A 15099-nucleotide genomic window follows, 5' to 3' on the forward strand; every position below is an offset into this window, starting at 1 on the left:
TCTGAATAGACATTGTCCATACAATGCACACATTTGATATAAAGTATATTACCCATTTGAAAACCCCACTATTCTGTGAGATACTACCCTCAGTTTCAACTGCATAAGGTTTCATGAGCAGTTCAGGGAGATGGAGGCTAGTGTGAAACTAGTTCAAAGGGAATAAAGCCTCTGAAAATAATTAATTACACCATGTACTACCAAAATCCCCTAATAAAAGCATGGCAGTCAGAACGTGTCAGCTGGCTCAGCAAAGTGGCCAGCGGATACCCCAGGGAAGGGATCTGGCCCCAGGAACTGTGGCCTGGTTGCCCAGTAGGCAAGTGCTTTGGGCATGCTGGGGAGTTGTGCAAGAGGACAGGCAGGCATGATCAGGCTTGGCAAGATTAGGTCAAGTGAAACATTGCATAAACATGATGGCACAAATCACATCACTGACAATCTCCATCAGTTTATCATCAGCCTGAGCATTCAGAGTTTTGGCATCCTTCTGCAGATCCTCACCTGAACAAATAGGCATGACCCACTGAGATCTGGTCCTGTGGCTGTAACAGTGCCTGTGTTACCTGCAGCCACCTAAGTGAAATGCTTTTCCTAGGTGAAGAGAATACAGCCTAGCACCTCCCTCAGATCCTGCCTGGATTGGTCCCTCCATTGGGGAGGAAAAAACCACCACTGCCGGAGGGTTGACTTAGATGGGTTGAAGCTCATTGCCTTTGCAAATGGCAGCACTGAGCTCTGCGCTCGGGCTGTTTAAACAAACTCCTGCTCAAGCACGGACTCCTAGTTCTCCCAAGTCAGTAGTGACCTGAAGTCTCGTTCAACAGTTTTAATAGCTTGTACAAATAAAAAAAATCAAGCAATGGTCTTAGCCCACCATTTAAGCACCTGGTTACACTTTAGCTCAGTTCCAGGCAGAAACTGCTAGAGCCCAAGGGTCAAGACAGAGTGTGGGGAAAGTCATCATTGATTAATTGGTCTTTCATAGATCTTTTAATATCCAGGCTCCAGAAATTCTGCAATACTCAGGAGCTGCTGTCTAGATTCAGTGTGACAAGACTCAGTGATGTGCTTTTGTCAATAAGTACACACACTTCATGCTTACTTGCTTTGCTTAAAGTACAAATCATAAATAGTTGTATGTGACAAATTCCCCAGTATTGAACCTTCACGGCTGCCAAGCAGCATGCTGCAGAACAGAATAAGGAGAGCTATAATTTTCTTTTCTTCGTTTTGTTATTTGACCTTCAGTTTTTCAGTTGTCCTTGGATCAGTCTGGAACTAAATATAGTCCTTTCAGCATTATTTATATGTTTAACCCAAAGCTACTCACGTGTGTCAAGGGACTATCATAACACTGTTCTAAATTATTTTAACAGCTTATTTTAAATTGGAAAATGTGGGTTTTGAAAAACCATTGTCAATTAATTATGATTCCACAAACTCCTACCAACTCTCTTGTGTTTTGTAACAATTTGCTCACAGCCTACAAGACAAAGCCTCCAACTTGCTCAGAGAAAGCTCTTGCAACTGTCCAGCCTTTGAAAATGCTGACTGATCTTTAAATTAACACATTGATAATGATTTTGGCCACCAGCTATTTACAAATGCAATGCCATTTACAAATTAAAAAAACCATAGATGGATCAGCTGCATCCTTAGGGATCAACAGTCATCAGGGCTGAAACGTCCCTTAGTGTACTATATCTCTACAAACTATTTGGAATGGGAACCAAAACCCACCCCATTCAACTGAAAGTCATTAGTGTCTGACTACATACAGTAATTCCTCCTGAACTGAGCAATATATTTTTCAGTCAAAAGGTCTTTGCCAAGCAAGGAGAAGACAAAACAGCCACTGTAATGATCCTCCCTGAAACCTTGAGAAAGGGCATTTTCTGCCCCAGGTAGTGGTGCTGTGGTATGCATGCCAGCTACAGAGCTAACCAAAACAACAAAGAGTTGGGTGGGTGGACAGATAGATGGGCACACATAGGTGCACACAATTCCTACCACGTAAGAGCAATTTCCCCTATATCATCACAATTCTGCAAACCGCATCAATTTTCTTTTATTTACATAACCAGTGTGAGCAACTTCAGAGAAGGATTTATGGTGCAGCTTGGGTTTCTGTGTGGGTTGCTCTTTTACTGTATCAATATTATGTTTAACAACATTTTTCAGTCAGGAAAAGGTCCATGTGAAAGTTGAAAGGTGAGAGAATTATTTCTAACTGTTCTCAGGTAAGAAAGAAAAAAAAAAACCTGTTTTATCACTGGTCTAAGCAATGCAAGCCAAATTCAGCCTATGTATTTAAAGGGCTTGCACTAGTAAATCAGCTTAGAGCAGTTATTTAAGAGTTCAGAATTTCTTGGATAATGAATGAGGCAAGCACGTAAACTTTACCGAAACATTTTAAATTTTACAGTCAGCTCTATAACTTGACACCAAATAGTGTCACCCAGAAAAACAACCAACCGTTGCCACCAACAACTGGGACAAGATTTCTGACTGTTAACAACCCCCATTTAAAGCCAAATTTTCAAAAGAGCTGAGCACCTAAAATATTTTGCTTCTTTGAAAAAAAAAGTCAGCTATGTTACAACGCTTACCTTTCATTTCCTTAAAGCTCTGAGTTCGAGCTCCATAGATGCTACAAGCCTAAATGCTCAGACATAAGCAAATCACCTTGGGAAACACATTCATATACACAAGTTTTAAAAAATTGATTCATGTGCACTTGGCAGTCGGTGAAATTTCTAATGAACTTCTGTTGCTGCTCCCTAACTTTACCAGGGCAATTGCACAAAGTAAATAGAACTGAGTTCTCAAGCGAGTTTGAGACCCTGTTTTAATGATACAGTAAATGCAGGTTTAGGGCAAGAAGCCTCTGATCAAAACCATTCCAGCCACACCACCCAAAGCACTGATCTGGTAGAAACAAGCTCTGTTAACTCAAATTTGTTAATACGGACTAGTGAACTTTGAACCAGATCAGGTATAGCCCATCTTCTCCCAGTGGCATAGCAGAAATGGTATAAATTACTCGTCTTGCACTCCAGTTAATTAAATCAAAATTGTCTGATGTGCCCACCTCGGTCCAGATCAGATCTGCCTTAGAGAATGATCCAGTGCTGATGAGTGTGAACCCGCAGCCCGAGTGCCGCAATGACAGATACTGGAGTGGTGTGGAGAGATGGCAGTTTTTCAAAAACGTAGAACAACATATCAACAACAGAATGAAGATATACAAGGCAAAACCAAGGTGGTGTCATAAAATACATTCAGGGTCAATAGCTAATGTCCATGTTATAAAAGTTCTATTGGTTTTACCCAAGGTTATTTCCTTAGCTGCCAGAAGTCATTTGGCTAGAGATGGGATAAGGGGGTTGCTTTGGGCGCTGAGCGCAATCTATCCAAGGATCAGATCAGTTATGTTCTGCTGCTTATTGAGAAGCTGTTTGTTCTGAGTCACTTGCTATGTATTTATATATAAATATAAATCTATACATATGTGTGTACATACATGTATACTTACAGGGTGTTTACATAAAAGCTCTTGGGAGCTTTTTGGATGAGAAACCACAGTATTTTCCTTCATTTCTAAACCACGCTTTATCAAGACGACCAGAAGAAGCGTTGCCAAATTTTACTGCCCTCCTGCCTCCCTGCTAGCTCCAAGTTCCTCCACGTCTCAGAGGCTACGGACTATTTATGGCAAAAAGACAGTCCATTAACCTAGCAATGCTCAAACTTTTATCACCTTTCCCTGCCCCTGCAAGGATACATACTACTCCCCCAGGCCCCAGTTCAGGAACATCTGGCTTAGCCACTCTCCTCCTGTACAGAAGAACACCTTAGGAGGAGAAGATGAGCAGAAAGATGCTTCTGAGATAAGAGACACCTGCAGCTGCACCTCTGCCAAGGGCTGACCTGCAACTATTCCCAAGCATGTGAGACCTCGCCGTGCACTTTCTCTACCAGCTCCTCATCCAGCACCCTCTGCTCCTTCCCATGCATGATCTCTTTCCACGGTGCTGCTGGTCTCACCCCCTGCCCCCCTGCAGCTTTTGGCCATTCACCTGAGCCTCTCCACTGTTCACCACGGCCAAACAAAAGCAGGAAAGCAAGAGCTGCCATCAACTTTTGACGAAACCAGAAAAAACAGAAAACCAATAGAACTTGTGGGAAGCAAGAGGCTTCCAAAAGGCTGGAGGGGCCATTTCTCATTGCCTTGCACCAGGCTTCCTGCAACAGGCTCATGCCCAGGCACAAAGCCGCTGCAGCACCAGAGAGGAGCTCCTCACTGACACAGGGACACACACAAGCACACGCAGGGCAGCAAACTCCAAACAAGAATTTTGGCTGTACCCTCATTCCCCACCTATGTTTATGATGCACTCAAACTCAGATTATTTCTGCCCCTGATCCTCCCATGACAATAGTCCAAACCCATTCAGAGTGAAGACGCAGTGGCTGTGACTGCAGAGCTCCTCCAGCATATCCTCTTGCATTGCTAAGCTATACGCTATTAAACAACCAAACATCTCAACTCTATTAGTAATCTTATTATTACAGCATTGTAAAAGAAAAAATGTGGTTTTTAGGGTTTGTTTTTTTTTTTTTTTTATGATGGAGCTGCCACTGTCTGGAGGAAACCTGTGTTTTGCACACACAGAAAGGCACACACGTATTTCACATGGTGCATTGCAAGCTGCACAGAATAGAAAGCAGCTGGAGGAAAATGGCTATAGAGAAATGGTTCTCCTGGGCATCATCTGTTGATTTGTTTTGTTTATAGAAGGAATGAGATTTTTATCTCTGCTCAAAATATAAAATGCTTCCATGGCACAGAGCTCACTGCTTGGCTATGGTCTCACTCAGGAACGTAAATAAAACGGGGGGGAGGAGGGAGAAAAGGCTTTACTTTACAGAATCCCAAGAAATGTTAAAAATTAAATAGAAAAATGTCCATCAGTGATACAGTCAAGGTTTGAAAGAGGAACTGAGTCACCAGCTATCATGGAAATTAGGGCCTCCTTACCACACTTGTTAATAGCTTGCTTCTACTAAAGCTGAGGAGGCAGGTTAGGGACAAACTATTCAAATCCCAACTCTCAGATCCCAGCTTGAGTCCTGGCAGGATGAACATCCTTACACTGTACATACACCAGTCCTTACAAGATGTGAAGGCACAGATTCTTACGGTCCTTCCACCATCTTGTGCCCACAGTTGATATTCCAAGCTCTCTCTGCAACCTTGCTCTGGGGAGGCTCCTCGCTCGTCTGTGCCTGACACCCAAGATCTGATGGTCTCTTTCATTTAACAACAGGGCTCTGTGTCCTAGGAGAACACCAGATGGCTGGTTTTCCACTCAAGTTGATAGCACTTCCATTTGTATTAAGCAAAAGTCGTATCTCAGGAAAGGAAATAAATTGTGAAACCACTAAATAATCCACTCCTGCTAATAATTTTAACTTTTTAAAGTTTAAAAACATAATTGCTGAGGATGGTGTCCAAACTGTGAGAAATTACTTGAACTGTAAAACTTTCTGGTAGACAAAGTTTAAAATACTATTCTTCTGAGATCTGAAAGGCTCAAGGTTTGTTTGTTGCCATAGCTAGGAACAGTTATCACAAAACTGAGGATCCTTTATCTCTGCACCACCTATTCTTAGCTCTTAAGAGGAGATGAGAGACAGCAGGCCAGATACGTATCTAGAAGTGAAGGCTGCTGAACATCACTCCAGAACAGCCCCGCTTCATTACATTAGCTACAGAGTGGATCTGAAGTCTTTCTGGAACCAGCAAGGGGTATTTGCTCTTCTTAAAGCTGTGTTGTCTCTCACTCAGCCAGAGCTCTGACCTGACTGGCTACTGAGGAAATATTTGGGCAACCCAGAGTCCCATGCTGGGTACAATACGTCATAACTTTCAGAGACATGAAACAATCCAGAAGATTAGTGTTATACTCACCGAAATCTATCCTAACATAAACGTACAGCTTCTCAGTTTTCCTACCATGAAGCTTATACTGAGGTCTCTCTTGGAGAGATTGCTGCATCTCAACCCATGATGAGTATTTCAGAAAATCTTAAAACTGAGGTTTGTTAAAGTCCTTGGAGACCAAACAGATCATATTGATACTTTAAGAGTTGGAAGAAGGCCCTTGCAGTCTTGACCACCATCGTTCTCTGTCCCTCATGCTAGCATGCAACATATTGAAGATCCTTTAGCTGCTCCTTCCTCTCCCAGGGTGGCTATATTTCATGTCTTTCCCACATTTCAAACCACGTGCCTCGATGACCTCTTCATCTTGTTATAGCTCTACTGAGAGGGTGTTTACATAAAAGCTCTTTGGAGCTTTTTGGATGAGAAACCACAAACATGCATGCACAGATTACATCAGATTTATTGCTACTGAATAAGTTAAAAGAATACTTAGGGTTACAGGTTCAAAACTCTGCCAATAGTTCTCATCCAAGAGCATTCATACAGCAGGAGCTTGCAATCATACAGTTACTAATTACCCATCTCCTCTAAAGTCCACTGCCTTTTCATCCTTCCTGTACCCCTCAACTCCTAACAAGTATCACAAGGTTTCTACTAGCTGAAAGGAACTATTCTTTCCAAGGAAGTAGACTTCACTTTGTCAACACAAGCATACAGCCACTGCCCCATGCCCTACTCCCAACATACATCTCAGTTCAGCTCCTTTCCTGCAGCCTCAACTTTCCCAAACATACTTGACCTCAGTCTGTAATGACCCACTTCAAATTCGTAGTGAGTCACATCCTTCTGTTCCCACTCATTCTTCCCAGTCCTTCTCCAGCCACTGCTGGGCATCCAGCTTCTTTTCCTATCCAAGAAACAAACCAATATAACAGATTTTGCCCTGTCCCTTGTTTATTGCTTCCTTAATAAACTCCCCCAACAACCCCACAGGTTCTACAGAATCATGAAAGAAGGTACTGGCCAGGGAAGAAACTACCAGAGGAATGGATATGGAAAATCTACCACATGCTAGATGACCCCTGCATTAAAACTCTAGTATCCCTACTGATCTGCACAGTCACTCCAGCCATAGAAAACATGTAAAATAAACAAGCAGAACTTAAAAGAAATTGTCACCAGTGTAAGCAATGGTACATAAAGAAAGGGAATGAAGAGACAGACATTGAACATCATTTTCTCAAGCTCCTCCACTACTCCTGCAAAAGTGAAATAAATGCATTTCCAGACCCAAGCCAGAAAATACTTCGAGCTCTTTCTGCTGGCTCTCAGCAGTTAGCACACACTGAGCTCATGGAACAGTAAACTTTGTTTCCAATGGGGAAAAAAGCCAAAAACAAACCTAGGGAGGGAGATAACAGATAGAAAAATCCATCTAAAGGTTTCGGGTATGTCAAGGGGAACTGATAAAAGACAATCTCTCAATAATATGTCAATATTTTATTTTCAAATAGTTTTCAGACAGCTCCATTAAATACTGTATAAAACTTCCCTACAGAAGAACAAGGCATAGCAATCAAAGGCATTAATTACTGATGAGCCAGCAATGAGGACAAAACACACCGAACATTGTTATTGACCAAGCCTGATGAAAAGACAAAAAGGAGTGAAGAAGAATATAGGCAATTTTCTTTTAATGATGGGAGCAGTGTTGAAGGAGACAAGAGAAGGGAGAACACAGATTTACTTTTCAGCACTCTGAGGAAGTCTAACCTGTCAAAACTGCCCATTGATTTAACTTTCCATTTAAGAAGGAGCACAGCCAGGCTGGCAGGACACTTGGTCCGCTATCTGAAAGATGTGGAGTGACAAGTCCACACCCCTTGGAGAACATGAGGATGCAAAACTAGTCGCCCCAGTGCAGGGCAGCCACAGGAACTGTCAGTAGGCTCTCCTGGGGTTCAGGGGAGAGCAGACTTCATGGCACTGTTTGGAGGAATTACAGCAGTCCTGCGAGGCCCCTCTGAGCCTGGCAATTAAATGCACAGACACAGCAAGAGACACAATGGGATGGAGTGCCCCACTGCTCACGCAGGCAGAGCCTTCTCTTTAAAGAGGTTGTTTACATTGCCTTCTTTCATCATCTAATTTCAATGCCATTTAGTGCACCAAGAGCAGTGTGTTAAGTTCCTCAGGTTCCTAATACAGTCAGTAGATGGAGGCAAGAGCTCCTACAAGCTAATTCAGAGCACCCAAAATTAGTTTGCGAGGTGTCTGAATATCCCCAAGATAAACAAAGCAACCTGCCTCAAGGCAAACAGCAGATCAGAAGTTAAAACCAAAGTGCTAGTCCAGAAGAGCTAAATGAAGCTCCAGAGAAGACTCCCAGGCAGAAGCTGCCTGATGAAGAAGCCAGAGTAATGCCCCCCCTTACCAGTCCCTCCTGCCTGTGCAACCCAGTCCAGACCAGACCCAGTCCATTCCAAGCCCTGCAGGAAGGGAAAGCAGAAATGGGATTGCTCAAGGGCTGCATCCTGCTCCTGTTGGCCTGGCGTGGCACTTTTCCAAATTATAATTCAGTAGCATACTCTGCTCCTTCTCAGGCTCACCTAGAGATGCTTGATTTAGCTCAAAGAGGAGGCCATATCTTGCACAGCTGTGGGATCAAATTATGTTTGACACGTTAGTGGGAATTCCAGATTTGCTTGATGCAAAGCTGCATGACAAAGACAATTCAAAATCTGTTAGTTTTTTCTGTCATCAACAGCAGTTTGCTGATGTTTCCTGTTGAGTCAGATCCTTCTAGCTTTCATAAGCCATTTGAATGAAGGGGAGGGAAGCAGAATGACTTCCACTGACATAATGGCCATTGCAGGAAAAAAACAGCTGGGGTTAACAGAACATAAAACAACAAAACTTCCCTGCCATCTGACCCTGTAAACCTGATGCGGGGTCCACTGCAAACTGAGAAGCCACAATGTTGTAATAGGGGAAGACTCATTAGGGACCGTAACCCCAGAGCCCAGCTCGGAGGCCAGTGCCCGCCGTGGGAGGGATGTGCGAGGGCGAGGGGCGTTCAGCCCGCAGAGCCCAGCGGCAGTGCAGGAGCACCAGCCCCGCAGCACTCGCCGCCTGCGGAGCTGTGCTTTCTGCCAGCGGGGGAAACAAGCGTGCTTTAACATCCAAGGATCAGGATGCCTCTCTGAACCTCTCAAGTCGATGAGCCTGACACGAGAGCAGAGCTGTACATCTTTATGGATGTATGTTGATGCGCCGTACCCAGCCCTGTTTCCAGCCATAGTGGTCCTTGCAGCCCTGTGCCTTTGATGGCAGTAGTGACAAGCTGGAAAAGTTTGGGCCTACCCACCCACAGTCGGTGCTCCTTTCAGAAAGGATCCAAGTTTTGTACTGCCTGATACTGGATCTGTCCGGAAGCATTAACTGGATGCGTTAGGGAGAATAACCTGCTCACCCTATACCTCCACTCAAACCGTAAGCCTAGAGCTCTAGCAGTTGAACATCTTTTGTAAATACTGATTTTTTGAGGAGCAAAAAATGGTGCAAGATCTAGTTTTAGGTGGCATCTAGTTGAAAAAAAAAAAATACCTGAGATATATTTGATTTCAGTTTTGCCTAACTCAAGCCCAAACAGCAAGGTTCTGCAAAACCAGAATGAAGTTTTATTTGCAGACAGGTTATCTCTAAACTTTCTCTTCCAGAGCCCTTTCCAAAACCACAGATGTAAAGTAATGCCAAATGAGTAATAGTATTGTCACCTGTATCAAAATACTACCTGTCCTGAGATTAACTTCTGATGTGGTCTAGTACCACAGGTATAGTACCAACTGATGAACTCTAACACATGTTGTCCCCCATGTCCAAGTATCTCCTGCATGTAAGTGTATGCAAATGTCTAGGCTTAAGGCCAGAGGAAAAAAATATTAAGTTTAGTTTTCATTCTTTTTGATAAGAGACTGCAAATGCTTTGGGTCACGATTGACTTATTATGCAATGGGTGGACAGTATCTAGATCCAGTGGAACCCAAATCTCTCAATCTCTCTATACATTTCTGTAACACAAGTGATCATTAATATTACTTCAATGTAAAAATGGCATCTTTTTGAATGATTTAGCTTTTCAGAAACAGACAAGAACACTGCTAGTTTATGTTTTGCTATGTTTGAAAGCATGCAATTAGACGTGTATCTTACAAACATAAACAAACACCTCCCATCCAACCTCCATGTTTCTAAAAAAACCCAGGTTTGTTTAGACAAGGGGTTGATAATCCAGTTTGAACACAGGTATCTGAATGCTGTGACAGCTTCTTCATAATGCTAAGCTTATGGTACATTAAACTTTAAAGCAAGATAAACTCCTGCTTTCATTTTATCAAACATCTTCCCAGACAGCAAAAGGAAAGACACAAAGCAATGTTTGCAGCTACAACCAACCATGGGATACCCAACTCAGCGTATGTTTGAAATGAAAATGAACAATATGTTGCATAGATATACTACGGTCTTTTTCAGTAGAGAATATCACTGGGATTTGTAAATGTTAACCTCATTCCTCCCTTAAGTGTTTGTTTTTATTTCATGCCTGAAAAAAACCTGAGATTCACAGAGATTAAGCGAATAGAGACAGCAGTCCTTGCAATTGAGAAAGAAAGTGCTCTTAAAAGAAACTGCTCTGATAATCTGTTTGGCTAGTAGAAATCACAGGGGGTGGGAGGGACATGGACAAGAGATTTTTTAAGAGCGCTCAGTGTTGTGCCACTGGTATTACTGAACTTTATGTATTTAGCCATATTATGCCTTTTTGTGGTCAGTAAAGCAGTAATTTCATTGTCTATCACAAGAGGAATGAGGTAGCAAGAGCCATTAAAGAAGCCATGATATGAGGTCTGCAAGAAGAGACTTTGACCTACTGAGAGAAAGTAGTAAGGACGGGGAGGGTAGTGCACAACTAAGTCCTTCAGGAATAGGGGACAGCAATCATGCTTGAGCACATCAGTTAAATTAACAGATTCCCAAAAAAGCAACCTCAGGTTTGTTCTTCCCATTTCAAATCTGAAGAGCCTATGTACCTAAAAGCTTCGCTGTTCTTCCTACTCCCAACATTAAATCAACTACCTTAAAAAGCCTCTCCTTATAGCTGACTTAAGGTCATGTGGAGGATAAACACTGAGAGATTATAGTCGCTGAATTTTCTAGTGATTTAAAATTGACACAATACACTACAAACATCACCTTCATATTACACTGATGACAACGCATGAGAAATCAGAGGTGCTATTAGAGGATTTGTTATAAAGAGTTATTGATGATCTTCATTGTACCATAAATAAGAGTCTAAAAAAAAAAGACCAAATCATCCAAGTTTCCTCCTAAGACCTGTATCTTCTCTAGAAGTTTATTTTTATGCAGCTACAGCCTCTCCTCCCTTTCCCAATCAACCCTTGCTTCCCTCCCTGCTTCATATGACTTCACCTTACCCAAAAATGTGAGGAGATTGGTCTTATCACAACTTAGCAAGATACCACCTGCCAGCTGAACTGTGATAAATCACAGCTGGCCTTACAATACACATGCTAACAGGGACTGAGGCTGAGCCGATGGGCAGCAGCTCAAGGGTGTAATTTAAACCACCGAGTATCCCATCCACAAAAATCATGCTAAGGAAATAGCTCAATAACACGACAGTTGCCATCACCATGTTACTACTGTAGCGTGCATTAGATCTATCGACTCTCTTCTCTACCTGCAACTGCCTTCTGTTTAGCCTGTAAGCCTTTTATAGCCAACAAGGTGGACAAACTGCCTATTCTTTGTATTCACACAACAGTTGACACAATATGACCCCGATGAATCATAAGCTACTACCATAACAGAATTTACAACGGCAAATATTCATTCCTCCCTTCCCCCATGACTGCCCTTCTGAAAAGATACAATGCTGGCAGAAAAAGCTAGAAAAAGAAGAATTCAGAAGTTATTAAAAAAAGAGAATAAGGCTTAGAATGAAAACGTCAAAGGAACTTGAAGAGTTATTACTTTATTATTACTGCTGCCGTACATAACACTTGTGTTTTCTGACTCGTAGAAGAGCCAGACAATTGGGTATGCAACACGATTGTAATAAAAACATTCTCTAGAATTAGGGACCTGCATTTTTATTAGAAACCCTTTACATACCCTTTAAATAATTCCTTGAACCCAAGGGTTCAGCCATGAATAAAGGAAGCTGTGAGCACGCATTGGTTTTTACACATTTGACATGCAGTATAAGAAAACTTTATAAAAAATGGACTCTGAAATGAATAGGTTGACAGGTCTGAACAATAACCACCGCACTTGCAGATGTGCTTCAAGCCATTAACGTTACGGGTTCAGTCACTGCATTTTACTGAAATAAATGGATCTGAATAGCTTAGCCACCAGGCAAACCCACCAACAGCCCACAGATGTTGTCCAGCATGTTTCTCTGAAAGTTTAAGAAACACCAGCTTCTCATTGGAAGAGTGACCTATAGGCACCTGTATCTAATAAGCTACTTAAAATCAACCTGTATCTGTAGATCAACAAGATCGGTTAGTAATAACCACTGGCAGGTAAGAGTATAAAACACTTTCCCATATAAAACTGCAGCTTCCTTTACTTGTTGCCTTCACAGTACTCACCTTCAGCCGGGAAAGGAGAAACACTGAATGGGGTATCTCTACTGTAAGGCAATTTCCCACCTCAGTCCTAAATTGGACTTTTTGAAACTTGAAACGGTAGGCACTCAATTCAGCAGCTGACTGTCCACAGGCAGGAGCCTCGTTTAACTTTGACTTCAGTCTGCAATTAGAGCTAGGTTTGCTTATGGCAAGACCGAATTCTGAGCTAAACTGCCATGTCTTCACTTCAAGGGGAGGAACAGCCTTCCTTAAATTGAACCAGAAAATGAGGCTCTGGAGAAGCATGCACCAGAACGTACACTACATTTAGGAGCAGTTCTGTGTCTTCAGAGACTTCAGCACACCTTGACATGTACTACGTGGAAACACCAAGCTCTTTCACTGTCTCACAGGCGGCCAGATCTCACCAACCAATCTGCTGCATTTCTGAACTGTGGATGTGCCTCTGCCCTCCCTCTCATCCCCTTAAGCTTACAGAGGTACACAGGTCAGCAGCTAAACAGCATGGTTTTACTGAAAGATCTAGTCCTGCCATTCTTTTTCCCAGTAAAATTCAAAGGAAGTAGGACTTGGACCTTTGTCATGATTTGGGCAGATCTTATTAAGAAAGTAGGCTCACCCACCTACTTGATATGGCAATGCACATCAAATATAGGCTTGACTTGACTCTTTTTTTAGACTCTCTAGACCCTCCCTTGACACACAAGGAAGTTGAACAAAGCTCAACAAGGTCAAAGAATGAAGAAATATGTGCAGAAGTGATCTGTCATTTACACTGCTACAACAATTGTGTTAAACTCATGGTGCCATCACTATTGTCTTCTAGATTAGCTTTGGGTTTCTGTCAGAGGTTCTTTTTCCACCACCATCCCTGAAACTTTTTCTTGAACACACATACAAATGAGAAAAAATATTGGTTGACTGGAAGGTGGGATCTGAAGAGGTATTCAAGTAAAAGCAGTCAGAAAAGCACTCCCAGTTCAGCTAATTTAATTTCTGAAATAAATTATCCGGACAGGGTATTTTTTTTTCATTTCAGCACAGCTCACTGCAATGCCTACTGTGCTAACCATTAGGGCTGTTGTTATTCTGATTTGTATCCACTACTCAGTGGGGAAAGAACAAGAGAGGAAATTCAAGCAGCAGCTAAAGTGTCTGTACACTTAAGCCAAGAAACCTGGCAAGGGACAAGTGTGCAGCGTAGTACAGGGAAGAGGTCCAACAAGACCCTGCAACAAGTACTTGGTTTCTTTCTGACCAGTACCAATGTTCCTGCCACCTACAGAAATTAGTAAGAAACCAACAATAAGTTCTTAATTTTGAAGACAATTTTTGTTAGCAGTTTGTTGGTAAAGCACTTATGAGAAAATATTGCAAGGAGAGAATTCCCTAAAAAGCATCATGAGTTTTGTGAGTATTTATTTCAACCTCTGCATCCAAACCAACTCTCCCTCCATGTCCGTTCTAGCCAATTATCTTCCAGTTTCCCCTTACAAATAAAAGACTATAGATGTTGGGGGAGCTTCAGCAGGGTTTGTGTCTGATCTGCAGCCCATATCATCGTTATCACTTACCAATACAGCAGAACCAGGAAGACTGCCAGCAGAGCCACGGTGACCGTTGTACTATTCATTTCGGTGGAGGCAAATGCCAGGAGATCTACAGGCTCCATTTTCCTCCACTACAGCTCCAGTCTTGAGTGGTGTGAGTGTGTGTGCAGGGGAAAGTTTCCTCAAGAGCTGATAAAGCTTTCCACAGCTATATGAATGACATCTGCAACAAAACAGGAACCAAGAGAGCAAAACCACATCAAGTCAAGTACAAACTGCAAACCTTTCCTGTTCCCATCGACTGTGCTCTCTGAGACAGAACTTGAAGGTTCCCTGAATGGTAGGATGTAGCAATTTCCCCCTCCCTCCTGCTGTTGTTGACTGTCATGCCAGTAAATATTTACATACCCACCGCTTGAGACATCAGTGCTGTTGAATAGGTTTTTAGACATCAAGTATGGGAGGCTGGGGAAGTGTGGGGAAAAAAAGAGGGGGAGAGAGCCTGACCATGGTACAGATCACGGAAGAAGAATATAAAGACCCTTCAGGGGTGCCCTGGCATACAAACAGTGGCATTCTCTGAAGTAACAAAAACAGAGCATTTCTGCAACATAAAACTTCATTAGCACTTAATCTCCAAACTGGTTATACCTTAAAAGAATGGAACAAGGTAAACTTTAAATTACCACAACTAAAAGGAGGAATTAGGGGAAAACTCTTCTAATGTGACTGCTAGAAGACATATATAGAAAGAAAAACTAATGAGCAGAAAAACCCAACTGTAGTACCAGGGTCCGTAAGTCAGCATCTGTCAAACCGGTTAACCCACACAGACAGCACTGTTTGGCTGTGTCATCTCAGGTTCATGAGTACTACAGCAAATTTTCCTGGATCAATGCAGTGCCCCCCCGGG

The 15099-nt window shown here is 42.4% G+C and overlaps 1 protein-coding gene across 4 annotated transcripts in view; it reads right to left on the bottom strand.

The window, feature by feature from the left end:
* TBXAS1 (thromboxane A synthase 1) overlaps positions 1–15099 on the bottom strand; it is a 247856-nt gene that overhangs the window by 219819 nt on the left and 12938 nt on the right. For 3 of the 4 annotated variants that reach the window (XM_075503014.1, XM_075503023.1, XM_075503006.1), the window contains one exon: positions 14211–14409. In XM_075503014.1, the coding sequence (XP_075359129.1) occupies positions 14211–14308 (98 nt within the window). In that variant the 5' untranslated portion in view covers positions 14309–14409. Of the gene's footprint in view, positions 1–14210; positions 14410–15099 lie in introns of those variants that run through there. The other variant, XM_075503029.1, reaches the window with a different exon arrangement.

Source organism: Mycteria americana, chromosome 1 (assembly GCF_035582795.1).
Source record: "Mycteria americana isolate JAX WOST 10 ecotype Jacksonville Zoo and Gardens chromosome 1, USCA_MyAme_1.0, whole genome shotgun sequence".
Classification (NCBI taxonomy): domain Eukaryota; kingdom Metazoa; phylum Chordata; class Aves; order Ciconiiformes; family Ciconiidae; genus Mycteria; species Mycteria americana.